Source organism: Lissotriton vulgaris, chromosome 7 (assembly GCF_964263255.1).
Source record: "Lissotriton vulgaris chromosome 7, aLisVul1.2, whole genome shotgun sequence".
In the NCBI taxonomy this organism is placed as follows: domain Eukaryota; kingdom Metazoa; phylum Chordata; class Amphibia; order Caudata; family Salamandridae; genus Lissotriton; species Lissotriton vulgaris.
This window is the reverse complement of record NC_141695.1, coordinates 1,266,033,975-1,266,053,956: the sequence shown is the minus strand read 5'-3', so window position 1 is coordinate 1,266,053,956 and position 19,982 is coordinate 1,266,033,975. Positions and strand designations below refer to the sequence as shown.

At 47.5% G+C, this 19,982-nt stretch overlaps 1 protein-coding gene across 4 annotated transcripts in view; it reads right to left on the bottom strand.

Annotated features, from left to right (window-relative positions):
* FAM53C (family with sequence similarity 53 member C) overlaps positions 1–19,982 on the bottom strand; it is a 137,843-nt gene that overhangs the window by 45,367 nt on the left and 72,494 nt on the right. For 2 of the 4 annotated variants that reach the window (XM_086931825.1, XM_086931826.1), the window contains exons 3-4: positions 4,873–4,930; positions 1,710–2,461 (exon numbers count right to left, since the gene is read on the bottom strand). In XM_086931825.1, coding sequence (XP_086787951.1) covers positions 1,710–2,461; positions 4,873–4,930 — 810 coding nt within the window. The remainder of the gene's footprint in view (positions 1–1,709; positions 2,462–4,872; positions 4,931–19,982) is intronic. The other 2 variants (XM_086931827.1, XM_086931828.1) reach the window with 1 other exon arrangement.

Here is a 19,982-nt window from a genome sequence, read left to right as displayed (position 1 = left end):
TTCTGCTCGCCTAGGGGGTAACCAAAGAACTCCCAAACAATGGAATCCTTGGTATTGTTCTCCAGTTCAACCACATCTTGAGTGAAGAGCACTTCTTCCTTAACAGAAGCAGAATATTGTCTTGGAATCTTTTGCGGCAGTTCTCACGCCATGTCTCAGAGCTGGAAAACAGCAGTCAGTCAACCACTGCTCTGCTCCCTGCTCTTCACCAACTGGTGACTGCTTCCTAGTGCTACCGGTTAAACGTTTTGATAAGATGGAATGATGCATGAAAATTTAACTTCTGGCCACTAAATTCCTCTGACTGCTCTTTAACTGAACAAATAATCCACGAACTATGGAAGAAGTCCTGCCCTAACTGCAAGGCATACCAGGTCTGCGTTCTCAAGTTTGTGGACTGTGTAAGGTTTAAAAACAAGTTGAGCTCACTAGGAACCCCTTCTCCTTAAAATGGCAGCCCATACCTGAAAGAACAATTTTAGGACTACATCATTTAGTTTTTAAACTTTAAACAGTGCCTGTAGTTTGAGTATTTGAACTCGCAAAATTGTGCTTTTAGTCCCTGAACCTGGTACTGAGATCCGGGATTATCGAAAGGACCCAATATAGGTCCACACGTTTCATAGCCTGCAGGTGAGATTAGCTAGGGAGACTGTGACCAGTAGCTTTCATGAAGGTACTTAACCAATTTGGCTTATTGGTTACATTTCATTTTTAATGGAAATGTCAAAAGTTGAAAAACGTCGTCAATGGTAGGTAGTATATCTTTTTTTAAAAATGAAAAATGTTTTGTAAACGTTACGAGTAGTCAGCATGCATGCCTATGCATTACTGTTTATGATATTAGAGAGAAAGCCATGATGAAGAATCGATCACCACCACCACCACCTTTCTTCTCCACTGGATCAACAAACTCCTGACTGAGACCAATTGCAAGAAAAAGGAATCTAAAGTGGAGTGTCCTTCTATGCAAAAGAGATCGAAGATGTCGTACAAATACGATGTGTAGAGTCATACCTGGAGACAAAGCTCCAACCAAAAGCTTGCACAGAACTATTTTTTTAAAACATTTTCCTAGACCAACACTATAAAGCTGTACAACATACAGCATATTACCTAAAACAGAAACATGCTAAACAAACTGTAAATGGTAATGTTGTGCAAGTGATCCCTTTTGTGAGCCCTACAACCATTCTTTTTGTGAGATTTCAGTTCATACACTTGAGAATCTTTACTTTTTGTTGTCTGAAAGTAGTGCGCTATCTGTGTACTTCTCTGCCTTGTAAATACGTGTCTCCAGATATTTGATAATATCTCAGAGCATTAGTGCTACATCACTCAAGATCCCTAGTAAGGAATATGATTCTTACCCAGAAGTGATACAGATTAGGTGAGTACAGTGTGTGGACAAGTGAACACCCACCTTTGTACACTTACTCTGGAAAACTTTAGTTTCGATGATTGCCTCCCCCAAAAGGATAAATCAGTACACTCAGAATCAAGGATGACCAAAAGTGGACCATAAACACACAACAGCCTCCTGCTCACCCAACTACATTGGTCTCTTCCCTGTCCCATCTGAATCCTAATCCTTTCCCATCCACTATGTTTCCTACTCCACCCACTTAGTGTCCCTCTTCCTCCATCATTTCTAATGTGCCCCACATTCTCTAAACGGCATTCATATACCAAACCTTGCCATTTCCCACCTGGTTCATTTTGTAGAAGTCCAGTGAGGGCCGGTGCCACCTCACATCCTCCTCATGGCGCCGCTTGGTCCCACATTTTCTGGTGTTTAGGTCACATGGCTGGGACTGGCTACGTGGCAGGCAGTGCTGTCGGCGCACCAGTTCAGGCGTGTACGATGGCGAGCTGCTGGCAGAGGGCAGGAATTGTCCAGTGTCCTTAAAGAGAACTGGTGAGAGAGAGAAGCGACGTTGCAGAGAAAAGCAATTTGGCCCCTCGGCTCCATCAGAGAATGCCCCGATTGGCGAGAGAGTGCAGGACCCTGGCGATTCTCGACAGAAGGCCAGGCTAAAGAAGGGTGGACTGCAGGCTTGGATGCATCGGAAAGAGGCACTGGGGTCATTGTGGAACCTGAGGCTGGTGGCCCGTGGGGTGGGGCTGTGAGCTTGCACAGTCAGCCCCCCGCCACCTCCCCCGCTGTTGCAACGCCGCTTAACAGGAGTCCAGACTTTAGAACTGGTGGGCCGCCATATGGGCCGCCAGCGGGAGAGGTCCTCAGGCACAGATAAGGAGCGGCAGTGTCTCTTGCTGGGAGGAGCTGGTGGAGTGGATGCGGTGTCCGTGGCTGGAGTGCAAGAAGGGCCTCTTCGGTGAGGAGAGTTCTCTCTGCTAAGGAGGGGGAGGTGTAGACCCAGGCTGGAGTGATGACGACGATGGACACACTCCTGACATTCAGTCGTTGGTTGCTGACTCAGGAGTCCCCAAGAGCGATCCTCTGAAAGAAACCGAAAGAAAGGCTTTAAAAACCATTACTTAACCCAAACCAATTATCTATTGATCAGTTCAACACTGCAGACCTCAGTCATCTGCGGAGACACTCAAAGCCAGGGCACAAAGACTACATCCACAGAGACCTTCTACATCCACACCAAGACCACATCCAACGGTATCATGGCTATCTACACCCAGTGTCATTACACAAAGGCCATATCCACAGAGAACTCAACTGTCTACACCCAGTGACATCAAACCAGAGAAACGGATACTTTGCATAACCCTAGAGTTCAAAACCACAAATCATACTTCATGGTTTCAACATCTCAGTGTCACAGTAAACAATCACATAAATCATGGAAATGTTCAGCATGCCCAATGCAAAGAACTCGACTTACATAATGGACAGACTATGACCTTCACTATTTACTCCAACTAGGGATCTTGATTAAGGAACAGTGTCCACTGCCAATAACACGACACAGAGGAGACTGCTCTGCAGATCTGCCTTATTCCCACCACCACAACTTTTCAAACCATTGCCAGATCAATAGATGGGATTCACTCCAGATGTCCTATGGAATAAAAAACTTCAAATACCCAGTGGATTTTTCTGTAATGGCTATCTCTCTTATTTCCCTGTTCTTTAATTATTTCTCCCTTTTGGCCTACCCCAAAGCACTATCAACTCTCAGTGAAACTCACTAAAATAATGATCCAGTCTCTGCATTAAAACAAAAGGTGGGGTCTTCCTCCATTTCTAGGCCTGTCAATACCTACACGAATTTGCAGTTGGAAACAACAACAAAAAACAGAAAGGTCAGTGGTCATTATAAACTGGAACACTGGTACACATGGGTTCTGGGCAAATCACAGCTTCTTTGAGGAACCTCCACCTGTGAAGCCTAAAGTGACCCTGCTGGGACATACATCAAAGTGAAAACTCCACCGTGGAAATAAATAGATGGTGAGCAAGAGGGCTCAAGTCAGCCTATGGAGACCAGCAAGCTAAATTTAAACCATGACAGCAGCTTAAGGGGCTAATGATGTCTGAAAGAAACCTCAGATTCAAAATAAGTCTACAGGAACATTAAACCTGATTGAACCTATGGGAACTCAAGGTCCCAAGTAAGTCTAGGTAGATCCTTGATCCCCAAATCACAGTGGAAAAGAATCTCCTTTTGTGCTCAAACTAGAGGTAAGCCAGGTCCAAAGTGGTCTACTAGAAAGAGGGCCAACCAAGCCCAAGGGCACAGTTATCATATGAGACACAAGGAAGCCCCTCGGGGTCCCTACTTGCTGTCCTAACTCAACTACTATGATCTCCTTCACAGAGTCAGAATCAGCTGTAGATAATTCTGTATTTTGAGACCAACATACCTAGGATTATCAGAGGCGGTATCACCTGATGACCTACCTTCCAGTCCACAACTTTATTCTAAGACAGAGTTGTATTATAGCAGAACAGTGTGATGAACAAATCTGAAAACCATTTTCAAAAAGGAAAGGCTAGTACAGGTAAAGTTATGCCCCAATTATTTAGAATCACTGGTAACCATAAACATACTAGAGGATTTGAATAAACTCCAAAAGGTTGTTAGCCTTTTAAACCAGAAAGTGCCTTCTCTGGGAAAATTCAGCAGCAGAACTGTCCTCAAAAGATGACGACAAAAAAAACACAATATATTTGCTTCTCAACGCATTAAAGAACGTCATTCATATCTTACTTCAGTCATCCCAAAACTCCAACATGCACTAACAATGAAGACCCCCCCGCTCCCCATCAACGCAGGTTGTGCAAATTGGCTTTCCAAAAGCTGCCCATCTTCACCACCCAGAGGATGGCCTTGTAAGTACTTTACATTCAATCTTGCTTTCCACCATTGATCAGCTCCTTGGCTTCCCTGTTCGGTATGGACCATCTACACTTGCCACTGCATGCATAGTCACATTTTACTGCCTAGCATGCTTTTTCCTTGTATCAAACTATTAACTGTTCCGGACTTGTAAATCCCCCAATTTATTTCCACCAAAGGCTTAATGCTGCCTGTAACATGCAAATATCCCCTTAATTAATAAAAAAGCGTGCATGAATCATTAGACTCTACTCGGCCACTTCGCTATACTTTTGCCTTGTCCCTACACTATAAGTGCCCCCTCTCCACCCCACCAATCTCCCTGCATTCTCAACAGACATCAAGATTTCACTTTCTGCTCTTTATGCCACCTCTGCTCCTCTTACCCTCTATTGGTGCTCTCCATGTGCCACTCTGCCCTCTAATAATCATCCCTCTGCTGTCCACTGGCATGCAAAGCCCTTTCCCTCCACATTTGCGGACCCAGTCCTTACATGCAGCTTTTCATTCGCCATCCCTCTGTACCCTCCATGCTTCCCCCCCTGCTTGCTCTCACCCGACATGAAGTGAATGGGGCTGCTGCAGCCTTCGAGGTCTGGATGATCTGGCAAAGGCTGAGGAGACAGAGGTGGTTTCATTGTTAGTTTTTTTTTTTAACGGACCTTTATTTGTGAATGAGTATGCATTGATATCACCCTGCAATGTGCATATAGGTAGATAGCTATCTGTGCATCGTCGAAAATGGCTTGAAATCATGTATGATCTTCTTCCACAATAGCTGCAGAACACCCCCTTCACAGACGCCAACAGAGAAGACCAAGGCACACAAAACAAGAGCGTGAAAGCTTTTTAGCATTAATTATTATGTTCAACTGTTCTGACCTCCGAACTTAACTCATTAGGGAGCTGCTAAGAAACCCTATTACAATTGCAGGATATACGGGTATGCTCTTTAGCAATAGTATGATGGCCAAACAAAACATTTCCAAAAAGATGATTCAAGCGGTTGTGAACTAGCACAAAGAATCCTAAAGAAAAAGAAAGCAGGAGCTACTTTATGGATTGAGATTTTTATTCTACAAAGTATTTGATGTACAATGGATCTAGCTGTGGGAAGCAACGTGGCACATTCAAAGAACATTTAGTTTTGCAGAACATCTGGAGTATGGAATGCACTACCTATGAACATTACTTGTACAACACCTGCAGCACCAAAAGTAACATTGTGCTCATTGCATGCTCTGACAAGAGCTATTTAAAGGACATTCGAGTTGAGGACCATTCTGTTTGTAGGTGGTTTTCTTTGGAAGTTGTTGGAGAGAAGTACACCGGCTTTAACTGACTGAGAAAAATCAACTTGGGAAGCATGGTAATTCAAGAAATTTCCATAGCGTTCTCACATCTTGTGAGAAGTCTAAATAACTTGGACACCAAGGACAGACTGCTGCAGATGTCATTGCGATATTAGGCTGCACTTAACCTGCAATAGTGTTTGCCATGAGAGTGCTCCAATATAAAAGAACTTCGTGTTCATTCCCACCTGGTTATGAAGGGATGAACAATAAACTACAGAAGAAGGTTATCCCCTGATTCGGCTGCAAACTGAAGTCAATGCAGGATTGTTTGGGGAAATTTGAATTTACGACCAAGCAAACCCTCTAAGAATACATCGATCAACCTACACAGATTTTACTTTATCTTTTACATAGCTCTATTACTAGAGGATATAAAAGCAGAAATACTAAGTTTCATGAGCAGACCAACTATATTGACAACTTCCAACAAAGGAACTATTAGGAACAAAATTATGAATTTATGTAAATGGGGTTCTTAGTAGATGATCAATGTGACGTCTGCATGTACTGCAATACAATATAAGCATTAATGGGGATAGGAAAGCTTGTTGAAAAAGCTGGGTCTCTAAAGCATCTAAAATGCCAAGGTGTTCACGACTCAAGCGTGCTCTGAGGGCACATTCGTATTACTGGTTCGTGTTATACGAGGGGCAGAGTAATTATATCTGGTTATTATGTTTAAAAGGTCGATGCATTCTTCACCCCAGCCAAACTGACCGACCTTGCTCGACATGCTAAATTTAACTTACTAACTGGTAACTAAGTTTTCTCTTCAGCATTTGCAGATGTCAATAAAATTGCAGAAGTTCTAGCGCAAAATCCATGAAACATACTCCATAAAATGATCAGTTTACCATCACATTTATATGTTACAAATTTATCAATAAAAATATGTTTTTAAATTGCAATTTGAAAGCATGCCCATTTTAAAACTATACTCACAAAAATGCACAGAGAAACACACAACATTTACAATACTAAATGTTTTCCAAAGTATTCCAATCTTATAGAATCGAGTTCACTTGCCAGTCTCAGGATAAAACGGAGAAGGACCCTAAATTTTGTGCCATTTGGGTGGGTGGGTTAATGGGGGGGGGGGGGAGGAGAACGTGAAGAAGAACAGGAACGCAAAGAGAATCAAATTCGCATGACAATCCCGTAACAGTGACACAGGCTTTGAAGAGAGCATTGGGCCTTAAAAGGGTATACAAGTACGATGTACTAGAAGGGAACAAAACTAAATAGTTCCTTCATCAACTTTATAGATTAGATAGCATGGGATGCATTTTTGGCAGGGGAAAAATCACCACGTCTAATAAAAATAGCTGGGTAAAAGTAATATTGGGCCACTAAGATAGCACTGGTAGGGTTCATTACAATAATGAAGGACTCACTCAACCACGCTTCTTCTATATTGAAAAAATTAGATTTTTGTTTATCGGCCAAACGTGAAAACAAGCATTTCCCCCAAGGACTGTTACCATAGAATACCTCAAGCATTATTTTACTTCCTTATGGGGAGGTTCAGTGTGCTGTTACAACTAGGGTGAGATAGAATGGGCACACCAATAAACTTATCTTGTACATGTTGCGTTCCTCTCTGACCCACTCTTCCTTGAACCACCTGAAGGAGCGAACCGCCACTGATAAAGACAATAAGATCAAGAGCTAAAGTGGTTAGGAAAGACCATTATTCAACAGAAAAGATCCACCAAAATGCAGTAGCCTGGCTTTAAAATTTTAGGTGGTTATTTTCCCCAACCAAAACTGGGATAAATGAGCTTAAACCCTAAACACTTGAGGGTATGAATAAAAATGTGGGTCAGTGTTGCTTACTACCCACTTAAGAGTTTCTCATTCTTAGACATGAGAATTTCAGATTCTTAGTGCTCGTTCATGTCATTCCTCACCCCTTGTAGGATCAGAGTCCTTGAGAAACCTGCTATGCCCTTTTCTTGGGTCTCCTGGTGTGGTTTTATTTCATTCCCCTGCAGACTCCATAGCTATGTGTCCACTGGAAGTGCACCATGAATCAAACTGTAGCACTGAAAGTGTATCCCGCTTATGACAAGGAGTGCTGCAGTACCTCATACCAGCTGATTGTGTAGCTCGCTGTTATTAGTGCTTGGCCTGGCTATTGTGTTCAAAAGCTCAATGCATTTTTCACTCCCAGCCAAACAGATCGACCACGGTCAACATGCTAAATTTAATCCACTTAACACATCAATTTAACACAGAGTTAAACCCCAACTGAAACGTGCACAACCAAGTTTCAGTGTTTGTTACTGGTAGCTTTACCCTTACTCCAATTCATTTGCAGATTTGAATAAAATTACAATACGATTTTAAACTATCTTGGTTGGAAAAGACCATTAAATGTCCAAGTAAATAATACCATCAAAATGCAGTGGCCTGGCTCGGTGAACCTTTTAATGGTTATTTTCGTCAACCAAAAATGGGGGAAACTAGCTTAAACCGTAAACATAACACTTGAGTGGCATGAATAAAAATTTCTGTTAGGTTCCTCTTAATAGAGTTTCTCAGACCTGTAGACTACAGACTCATGATGCTCCCTCACCCCTCGGAGAATTAGTCCTTTTATGGCCCATTCCTACGGGTGGGGGCGTGTAGAGTATTACACATAGCTACTTGGCCTCCAAAAATAAACATGTCCACATTGGATGGTGTATGTATAAGAAACAATATATGTTTGTGTAAAACGGTTATCTTGGCAATGTCCTCTGTCCTGAAACGAATTACATAATTTCCTTTGCCCATATAGGGTCCTTCCATTGTACTAGAAACCCACCTTTCCCCTTTTCCTTATTTTGCTCTTGTAACCTAACGACTAGGTAAAATTGGTTGATGCTTTGTGGAAACATTTCAGATATCAACTTGCCCAGCTGGATGGAGCCTCGAATCTGCCTGTAGCCCAAAAATAGATTACTGAGAACATAGTCCCATCTGCTGATGTCAGACAGTGCTGAGAGCAAGACCTTGATGCTGGAAGAAGCCATGTTGCTCAGATTGCAGGAAGAGGAAGGTGAACAGCCAAGAGACTGGAGAGGAGCACCGTCTGCCCGGACTAGGTGGATAAACACCAAGGCCCAGCCGACTGAAGCTTGTGTTAGAGGACACCTCCCCAAGTGATTCAAGGGAAATTTACAACACAGCTGGCCAGGAATGCCAACAAAAAGAAAAACATCAGAGGTTTAGGAACTTCAGAATTGCATTCCAGAACTTATTCTGTGGTGAGCCTGAACGGACTGTCCACTAGATCAGAAGAGCCCAGTCTGCCCAGATCCAGCCCCTGAGGCTCACTAAAGTTTCATCTTCACTAAAGGTCCTGCAAGGGTATTCTCTTGGCTGTAGATGGTCAACACCATCTCACAACCATTACAATTATTTCCCTATCCCCAAGCACTTCAGGGGTATGTTGAAATGACCTTCCATAAATTTCAATTCCTTGCTGGGACTAGTTAAGGCTAGACTTTGAGCGAGTGTCACAGCCAGGCAAAACGCTTTACCACAAGCTGTCAATTCTGAGATAAGGGTCCCTGACATTTCGGACTACATGGGGAATTTGATTTGACCCCACATAATAAGCAACATCCAGGTTCTGCTGCAATGTTTTTGCACTAGTTGGAACATCAACTAGTCCCCAGTTTCTGTGAGTGCGCCTAGTGGACTGTAGCAAGTACTACTTCCTACCAACTCCTGCCAGACACCAGTTAGCCCCATTAATATGGATACATTCCATGAACCCAATTGAAATGAAATGAAAAAGTATTTCTATAGCGCCTAGCTACCTGGAGGCCTCGTAGCGCTTAAGGAAGAGAAAGCAGGGCACAACAGATTTCACCACTTAAAAGGGCAATTATTGTGTCCATTCTAAAGGGATGACTCCAAAGGTCTAGAAGATACTGCAGAAATAATGATCATTTGTAATCAGTTCAAGACAATATGACACACAAACAGTCAGAGGGTATCCTCAAAACGCTATGAATAAGGCTGTACATAAACTCAAAGGAGTAATTCAGAGTTATATCCTTGGCAGCCCTAATGTACAAACGAAAAGAAATTAATTTGGCAACACTAATAAAATCCGTTTAAATGACCACCTTTAATTAAGGCTCTAAGAAGGTCAGAAAAACTCAAACATTGAGGAACTATTAAATGTAATCCAGTAATTGGTAACCAAGTTACACAGGAAACTCCTTTAAATTTCAAAAAGACGAAATCACTTACAGACTGTTTAAACCTAGAAACATTTCTTTATTTGCAGCCAGGTAAAGTAGTTTTGAAGTAGTAGTTATGTGCTAAATTTACACTGTATGAGGCCCTATGGAATGTGGTGGAAGAAAACAAGTTACTTACCTGTAACTTTGGTTCCCCAGTATTGGTAACTTTCATAGATTACCATGCTTTTGTATCATTCCCCGTCGTCGGAAGGAGAGTCTCAGTAACAAAACTACCATAGCTGTAGGTACAAAAGAGAAAGGAAAAAGGTCTAGGCCTCATTCCCTTTTGTAGCATATCACCCTCTTTTTGTAAAAGAGACCAAACTTAGGCATCAGGCATTCAGACGTGCCTCACCCCTTAGAACCCTCCTGAAGGAGCCTCAGATTTTCGTAGCCGTTGCGTACTTAGACACCATATCTGTTGTAGGCTGAGCTTTCCTCTGGGAGATGGGTGGGCGCATGGGAATCTATGAAAGTTACCAATACTGGGGAACCAAAGTTACAGGTTAGTAACTTGTTTTCTTACCCCAGTATTGGAACTTTCATAGATTCCCATGCTTTTGTATCAGAGTAGCAAGCAGTTAGCAAAAAAAACACATTTTGTGTCATAAAATTATAGCAATAGTCAACATGACAAAGATACAAAATGTGTAATACGGAAGGTGGGATAGAAAGGAAAGCTCACCAATTATTGGAAGAGGTTCCTCAGGACAGCCTGTCCTACTGCCGCATCATCTTGTTGTAAGAACTCCAAGCAGTAATGCTTGGTAAAAGTGTGAACGCTGCTCCAGGGAGCAGCTCTGCAAATGTCTTTAATCTGCACCCCCGCGAAGAGGGCTGTTGAAGATGCCACAGATCTTGTGGAATGTGCTCGAATCCTACCAGTCAGAGGTTTTCCTGCTGCAGTGTGACAATGCAGAATGGCACTTGTGATCCATCTTGAAATACCCTGTTTGGATAGCGGAAGGCCCTTGCTTGGACCCCCGAAGGCAACAATTAACTGCGAGAAATTCCAAAATCCCTTAGTTTGCGTTCCAAATAGAATTTCAAGCACCGTTGTACATCTAACGACTGCAATGTTCTTTCTGCTGGTGTCACCGGTTGAGGAAAGAATGCCTTCAGAATGACCGGCTCATTCAAGTGGAAGTCCAAGGGAACCTTAGGCATAAACCTAGGGTTAGCTCTCATGATCACAGTGTTTCTTTTTATTTGGAGGAAAGGTTCTTGGACAGTCAAGGCCTGCAACTCTCCAACACGCCTAGCCGACGTGAGAGCGAGGAGGAGAGCCAATTTCCATGAAAGGTATTTCATGTAAGAACGATGGATTGGTTCAAATGGGCCTTTCATGAGCTGAGAAAGGACTAGATTTAAATGCCAAGTAGGAGGAGGCGGTCTCACTGGTGGATAGACTCTGAACAATCCCTTAAGAAATTGCTTGACAATCCTGGAAGGCCCAGCCCCAGACCTTCTGAACCTCGATATCGCCTCCAAATGGACTTTAATCGATGAATGGGCTAGTCCAGACTTAGCCAAGGACAGCAGATAAGGTAGGAGCTGATGAGGCTTGGAAGCAAAAGGATCAATCTTTTCTCTCCTACACCAGCAACAAAATCTTTTCCACTTAAGACGGTAAGTCCTGTTCGTTGAAGAAGCCCTTGCCTGGGAAAGGACCTCCTTAATCTCTCTTGATATGGGTAGATTCATAAACTCTGGCTGCTCAGGAGCCATGCAGTCAGGTGTAATGACTGTGGATCTGGGTGCCAAACTTGTCCTTCAGACATTGTGAGGAGATCTGGTAGAACCCTCAAAGGAAGAAGAGGAGCTAGCGACAACAGATGGAGTTCTGTGTACCAAAACTGTCTCGGCCACGCAGGGGCTATCAGGATCATCCTGCACGGCTCCACCTTGATCTTTCTGATGAGCCGTGGGATAAGAGGTATGGGGGGAAAGGCGTAGACAAATGTCCTTGACCATGCTTTCGAAAGCGCATTCCCCAGAGAACCTCGATGGTGAAATCTGCTTGCGTAAGACCGGCATTTCTTTTGGTCGGTGTGGCAAAGAGATCCACCTCTGGTCTGCCCCACTGGCTGAAGACCTCCTCCAGAACTCGCTGATTCAATTCCCATTCGTGGCTGACTGAGGACGACCTGCTCAATCTGTCGGCGTTCTCGTTTAGAACCCCTAGCAAGTGTTCTGCCTTCAGCGATATTCCCTGAAGAATCGCCCATTCCCAGATCTGTTGAGCTTCTTGAGACAATGGACTAGATCTGGTTCCTCCTTCCTTGTTCATATAGTGCATGGCCGTGGTGTTGTTAGTCCTGATAAGCACTTGCGAACCTTCCAGGCGAGGAAGAAAAGCTTGCAGAGCCAGTCTTATCGCCCTTAGCTCTAAAAGGTTGATGTGGAGACGTTTCTCCTGGGGCGACCAATAGCCGCTGACATGCAGGTCTTGCATCACTGCTCCCCAACCCTCCAATGACGCGTCCGTTGTTACTACTTGTGGAGACGGGTCGCTTACGAAGGATAGACCTTGGGACAAGTTGTTTTAATCTGTCCACCATAAGGCCGCTTCCCTCATCATTGGAGTGATGGTCACCTTGTCCTCAAATGAACCGTGGACCTGCTTCCACTGGTTGTCTAGTTGCTCCTACAGAGGACGCATTCTTAGTCTGCAATGAGGAATTAGGGGAATACATGATGAAATCACCCCCAGTAGAGACTTGTAGCGGCGTACTGAAAGACACCTTTCTTGTAAGTCCCGAGCCAAGGTCTGTAATTTCTCCCTCCTTTCCGGAGTAGGGAAGGCTCTTGAGGGCTTTGAATCCAGGATGGCTCCCAGGAAACGAGCCTTTCTGGACGGGACCAGGGATGACTTAGTTGTTTAGAGTGAGTCCCAGATTCTGAAACAAATGTGTACAAGCCTGAACAGCGTCAAGCGCTGCCTCCCTGGACGGAGCTTTCAGCAACCAGTCGTCCAGGTAGGGGAAGACTTGGAAATGGTTCCTTCGCAGAAATGCCGCTACTGGCGCCAGCACCTTTGTAAAAATCCTCGGGGCTGAGCGGAGTCCAAAGGGTAAAACCCTGAACTGAAAATGGCTCTTGGCTACTGTGAATCGCAGAAACCTTCTGCGTGCTGGGTGAATCGAACATGGCAGTACGCATCCTCGAGAATGAGTGTGGCCATGAAATCCCCCGGGCTGATAAGCCTCAAGATGTCCTGGAGAGAGACCATCTGGAAGGACAGGGAGCTGAGATAGGTGTTGAGCTCCCTGAGGTCTAAAATGGGGTGCCATTTCTCTTGCGTCTTCCTTACCAGGAAGAACCTGGAATAGAATCCTTGTCCCTTTTGATTTGAGGGGACCGGCTCTATCGCTCCCTTCCGGAGCATCTGTTGGACCTCGAGCCGCAGGAGACGCTGGTGTTTCAATGGAATGGCTGCCAGGGGCTTGGGTGGAGGGACTTGCGTAAATTCCAAGGTATGCCCCTTCCGAATGATGTTGAGCACCCAACAGTCCGATGTTATCCTGGATCAGTTTTGAAGGCATTTGGTTACCCTGCCTCCAACTGATGATCTCTTGGAGGAGGGTCTAGTAGGAAGAGCCAGGAGGCCGCTATTGGCGCTTGGACGAATCTCATCCTCGTCCAGCCTGTTTCCCCTTATTGTAAGGCCTGGAGTAGTTTGTAGACTGGCCCTGTGTCTGCTGATAAGGCTGACGGTATTGCTGGGAACCTGAGCCCGTACAGGAATAGCGCTGCTGTTGATAGGATCCCCTGTAATTATTACCTCTGCCTCTGAATCCCTTAAAAGGAGACTTGCGGTATTGAAGGGTCCCCAAGGACCTGCCAGTCTCCGTGTCCTTTTTTATTTCCTGAAGAGTGTCATCAATCAGTTTTCCGAATAATGCTTCACCATCAAAGGGAAGATCCAGGACATTGTTTTGGATCTCAGGCCGAAACTAAGTAGCCTTCAGCCATCCTTGGCGACTGAGGACTGCCGCCCCAGCCAAGGAAAAAACGCTCTTGTTGCAATGTCCATTGCATAGTAAATGATCTCCATTGACGTTGCTTCTCCCTCCTGCAAGATCTTTTTTGCCTCTGATGTGGACTCCGGAGGTAGCTGGTCTAGGTACGGGACGACATCACACCAAAGCTGGCGGTCGTATCTACCCAAGATCGCCAGGGCATTTGCAGCTCGCACTAGAAGACTCGCCATCGATGAGAATCTTTTCCCCGCATTATCCAATCTTCGTCCTTCCTTGTCCGGAGGAGTTGTTAAGTGGGCAGAGGGGTTACGGGATTTCCTCTGTGCTGCCTGTGAGATAACTGAGTCTGGTCTTGGATGACCCGTCAAGGCCGCAGGTCCATCGTCGGGTGCCCTGTATTTCTTATCCAAACGCGGTAGCACAGGGACCACCGTCGCTAGGTTCTTCATAGCCTTTAGGCCCTCCTTCCACAGATGATCTATAATAGGAATTGACTTAGTTGTTTTCCTAAAGGGTTCCTTGAAATCATATAGGAAACAATCCGTAGCCACCGCAGGCATTGCCAATTTGAACCTGCCAGCTGCTCTTTCCATCAGCTGATGGAAACCTCCAATGTCCGCTGGCGGGGAATCAACTGGATCCGGAACTGGTGATGAGGGATCCGGAATGATATATTCATCATATTCAGTAGTATGAACAGAGTCATGATCCGACTGTTGATCCTCATCCAAGGAATCATCATGGGCATCTGCCAGCCCGGAGGAATCCTGTGGAAAGGATGTTTGAGGCAGAGGAGAAACCTGAGCAGGTAAACCTGGAATCACCGTTGAGGCAGAAATCACTGCAGGCTCAGCAGGCGCCGCCGGAACCAGAATTGGCCTATTCGCCTTAGATTTGTAGTCCTGCAGCATCTTATGCAGATTCTGAAGAAAAGAAGATGGCACTGTAACCATATCCTGGCCAGAATGGTGTTGCGACTGGGCCGTCTGATGATGATCATCATCATCCTCCTGGTCGTATTCTCCTTCAGAGTCCATCTCCTGGCATTTGACTAGAAGTTGATAGGGACTATTAGCACAGCTGTACGAGTCCTGGTCATCCTCCTCTGGTCATCCTCCTCTGACTCCCCTTCCTGAAAGAGCAAGGTTGGTAGCAGGGGGGTCACTCTCCTCGGAGAAGTCCTCTCCGGCGTAATTCTTGTTACAGAAATCGTAATTCTCTTTTCAGAGGACAATACAGTTGACGGTTCCGTCGGCGGCGGCGGTTGTACACACGTCAACGAGATCGGGGTCGTCAACGATGAAACTGTCGACGCTCTAGCTGTCGTCACTGTCAAAGTAGTCGTCGTCTATGCCCTCGTCGACAAGACCGTCGTCACCATTACCGTCAGCGACGCTGTAACCTTAGTCGTCGGCGCCTTCGTCGTCGGCAAATCTCCCGTCGATGCTGATGAACCTGCCGTCGACGCTTCTTTCATCAACGACGGTTCCTTCATCGACGAATCCCCCGTCGACGATATCAATTTCGATTTTGATTTTTTTCGTCGATGGAACATCCGCCGTCGACGTCTTCGTCGTCTAGGACTTACAACTCCTCTCAGAAGACTGGGAAGAAGGTTTCTTGAAGGCTGAGGCAGTCTTCTCACCCTTGGAAGGCGTAGCAGGTCCTACCCTCTCCTTTTCACCTCGGTGAGGAGATTTGCTGGGACCCTGGCTCTCAGACTCACTGGGGGGCTTTTTTGAGGCCTTAGTAGATCACTCCACAGAAGGAGAAGGGGAACCCCTACCCCTCTTCACTGACCTTCTTGAGGAAGACATCAACGCTGCATCTTCACTGTCACTAGAGACAGTATCCTTCCTGGATTTCAGCTTCTGGAGCCATGTCAAAAGTCTACCCTCACGGTCCCGGAGGGTCTTGGTCGAAAAGGTGCGACAGATCTTACAGTCCGCAGCCTTGTGGTCAGGATAGAGGCAATAGGTGCAGTCTTTGTGCTTATCCTCCACAAAAAGCCTTTTCTTGCCACAGGTGGAACATGGCTTTAAAAGGGCCTTTTTCTTCTCCATGTCAGACATCCTGGAAGGCAGCTAACAATCCTGAAGTGAATCTGAAAAGATTCTGAAGAAAAAATCCTGAAGAAATTCCTTGAAGAGTAGAAGTTGAGCAGAGCTCAAAGGAGACTCCCTAAGCACAATGTGCGGTAGAAAATCTGAGGCTCTAAGGTTCCTTCAGGAGGGTTCTAAGGGGTGAGGCACTTCTGATTGGCTTATGCTTAAGTTTGGTCTCTTTTACAAAAAGAGGGTGATATGCTACAAAAGGGAATGAGGCCTAGGCCTTTTTCCTTTCTCTTTTGTACCTACAGCTATGGTATTTTTGTTACAGAGACTCCCATTTTTTTTTTTTTTTTTTTTTTTTTGAAGACGTTTATTAATGTTCAAAGGTACAGTACACATAGCAAAGCCTACAACCCTGCGGGCCGGCTGCAAATGAACGGTAAATCGTGGGTGTGTGGGCCATCACAAAAAGGGCATGTCATTGCGTCCCTTGTGTCCCCGGTGTGCTAGGACATGGAGAAGATAATCACAATTTCTTAGGTCAAGAAAGGGAAAGTCCATAAATGACGCCTCATTTTTCATTTTTCCTAGAACTGAGCCATAAAATCGGCAAACTAAACAAAACAGTTCGTATCGGTGCGTCCCAATGTTCCTATCGCGGCTTCCCCACTCGAAGTCTGTCCCACAGGCACGGTGTTAGTAGGTGCCACCTCTGTACGGTGTGTCGTTTGCCGATGCTGTTACAGTGCAACTGGAGGTCAGAGGTGTGCGCGCGCAAGTGTGCCTGAACTTGGAGTGGGATAGCCCCTGCGGGCCATGATGTGCCATCGGTCGCCGGCCTTGTTAGTGGAGCATGTGGCGTTCAGGTGGAGGAGCCTCGCTGCCGGTGTGGCTATCAGCGTCCACGCCTGCAGTCGCCATCCGTAGCGCCGTCAGCGGCTCCTGCCCACTTCAACACGAGGGGGCAGAGAGGCCACCGTCCGTGAGCAGGGGTCCGATACTACAAACATGTAAACATATATGTGATAGTGGGTGGGGGGGGGGTGGAGTGTGCTTGCGGGGGCGATGTCAGCAGTTTCATGCTTGGGGCGCGCTGCTGGGCAATGGCCGCTGACGGGCGCCTGCGTGGGCGTTGGGTCGTATCCGAGGTTTACGCGCTGGCTGTTTCTTGTCTGCGTCAGGGGGGGGGGGTAGGGTGGGGGGGGGGTGGCGCCGCTTGCGATGATTCCTGCGATACAGCATTAGCCCCTGTGACCCACCTCCGGCTTCACCTAGTCTACGTGAGCCCTCTGACAGTGCCCTCCCCCTTCAGGGACCCCAGGATGCCATCCCAGAGCTGAGCTATTGGGAACTGCCGCAGGCCCGCTATTTCTTCCCGGCGGAGCGCCGTGCCTTCCGCCCCGGCCCAGTTGGTAAAGGATGCGAATCAGTGTTTTGGGGTGGGTGGTTCCCGTCGCTTCCAGTGTCGCGTAATCAGCCGTTTGGCCGTAACGAGGCCCAGATCCCAGAACCGTGCCTGCGTTTTGTTTAGCTTGGTTCTTTTATAGAGGCCGAGGATGCACGCCTCCCACGTGTCCGGCAGGCCCGGGCCCGTGCTGTGATTCAGGAGTGAGGTCACCTCCCCCCAGTACGCGGTCAGGGTTGGGCAGTGCCAAAGCATGTGCAGGATGTCTGCGCCTAACAGGTCACATCTGGGACAAGCAGCAGTGTCGACTGCGAAGTATCTGTTTATTCTGTCTGGCGTTAGGTATGCCTGGTGCAAGATGTATAGTTGGATGACACGGAAGCGGGAATTGCGGGGGATGTTCACGGGGCTAGCCAGTACTAGGTTCCACTCCTTGTCCGTCCAGTCCCTCCCACGGTGCGCCGCCCATTTAGCCCTAATCTGCTGCGTGGGTTTTTGCGTGTGGATAAGAAGCGCCTGCGCCAACCAATGCGTGATGTGCGAGCCTCTGCCCATTACATGTAGATATTGGACCAGGTGGTGCATTGGCGGTTCATCCTGGATGTCACCCCAGGAGTCAGTGTATGCCCGCAGTACCGATGCATGGAGTAGGAACTGCCCGGCCGGGAGTCCCGTGGTGTCAGATAACTCCGCAAATGAGAGCAGGGCTCCGTCAGAATACAGGTCACCCATGGTCTCTACTCCAGCCGCGACCCAGTGGTCCAGTTTGCGCTGCGTAACCATCCCGCTCCTCCTGGGGGTGCCCAGCAGGGGGAGGGCAGGAGCATATGGCCTGGTATTGTGCGTCAGCTTCAGGCTGCGGAGAAAGCATTTGCGGGCCACGGCCACATGCATGGGCAGGGGACGGGGTCCCTTGGTCAATGGGTGAAACAGGGCGCAGGTCTGGGGATGTGTCCACTGGTAGTCCGCAGTGGCCGTATCGTCCAGATGTGCATCGCTGAGCCAGTACGTCACCCATTGGAGCTGCGCGGCCAGGTAATACAGCTCCATGTTGGGGACAGCCAGTCCGCCCTCCGCGGTCGGGGAGTACAGTTTAGCCAGCGCCACTCGAGGTCGCCCCGTGTTCCAGATCAAGCCACGGAGCATTGATTCCAGATCGCGGAATATCCGCGTGGGGACATACGTGGGGATATTCGCGAAGTAGTATAGCAGCCTAGGGAGCGCTATCATTTTAGTAAGAGCGATGCGGCTGGGCACGTTCAGCGGAAGGGTTTTCCAGAAGGACATCTGGGCTCGCAGAGAAGAAATGGCGCGCACCAGGTTGCCCTCTAGTAAATCCTGTGGGTCTCTGTAGATGTGCAGTCCTAGGTATTTAAACGTGGTCGGGTACCAAGCGAGCCTGGCCCCTCCAAGATGCACATCGCATTCCTCCTGATCACGGTTAAACGAGTATGCCCCGGACTTGGCCCAGTTGACCCTGAGGCCCGAGACCTCTGCGAAGTTCTGGAAGACGTCCGATAGCTCGGCTGGCACCGCGGTGAGGTCCCGCACATAAAGCAGCAGGTCGTCTGCGTAGAGTGAGACTATGTGCGTTCCGTCAGCCAATGGGATCCCCCATTCCGCTCCTCTGTCCCGTAGCAGAGCTGCTAGTGGTTCGATGGCTAAGGAGAAGAGGAGGGGGGACAGGGGGCAGCCTTGCCTGGTGCCTCTGCGCACCTCGATCTTCTCCGACAGCAGCCTTCCCGTCCGCACTCGGACACTGGGTCTCTGGTAGAGCAGACCGACCATGTCGGCATATGCATCTCCCACCTCAAATCTGTCCAGCACGGCTCCCAGGTATGGCCACTCCACCGAATCGAAGGCCTTCTCCAGGTCCAGGACCAGGCACCCCGATCTAGGCCAATGCGTCAGAGCCGCTTCCTGAATCCGGAAGAGGCGGCGTAGATTACGAGACGTGCTCCGCGCCGGCATGAAGCCATTTTGATCGGCGTGTATCAGAGTAGGTGCCTCCAGGGCCAGGCGGCGGGCCAGGAGTGAGGTGAAAATTTTATAATCGGTATTTAGCATGGCCAACGGTCTGTAGGACCCCATGAGTGCGCCATCCCTGCCTGGCTTCAGCAGCGAGACCAAGTTTGCCTCGTTAAGCGAGTCTGGGAGTGTTGATTCTTCCATTGCTGTGTTGTACAACTTGAGCAACTCCGGAACCAGCGTGTCTGAACACGCCTTAAAAAATTCGGCGGGCAGTCCATCCGGGCCAGGTGACTTGCCGTTGGACAGTGCGAAGATGGCCTCGCGTATTTCATCCGCGGAGAATGGCGCTCCCAGGGCGTCCTGTTGCGAGCCTATAAGGGAGGGCAGCGGGATGTCCGACAGGTATTCTGCTATGTAGGCCGCAGTTACTCTCAGTTGCGACTTGTATAGGGCCCGGTAGTGTCCCACAAACGCTTGGTGTATCCTATTTTGGGTGTACACTAGGTCTCCCTCAGCTGTGCGGATGACGGAGACCGGCTCCGTGCGTTCCTCCTGCCTGACTAACCAGGCCAATAGCCTGCCGGGCTTGTCACCGTGCTGGTGTACTCGCGCCGAATGGGCCGCAAAGTTGACGTGCCGCAGCCGTTCCAGTAGCGTTTC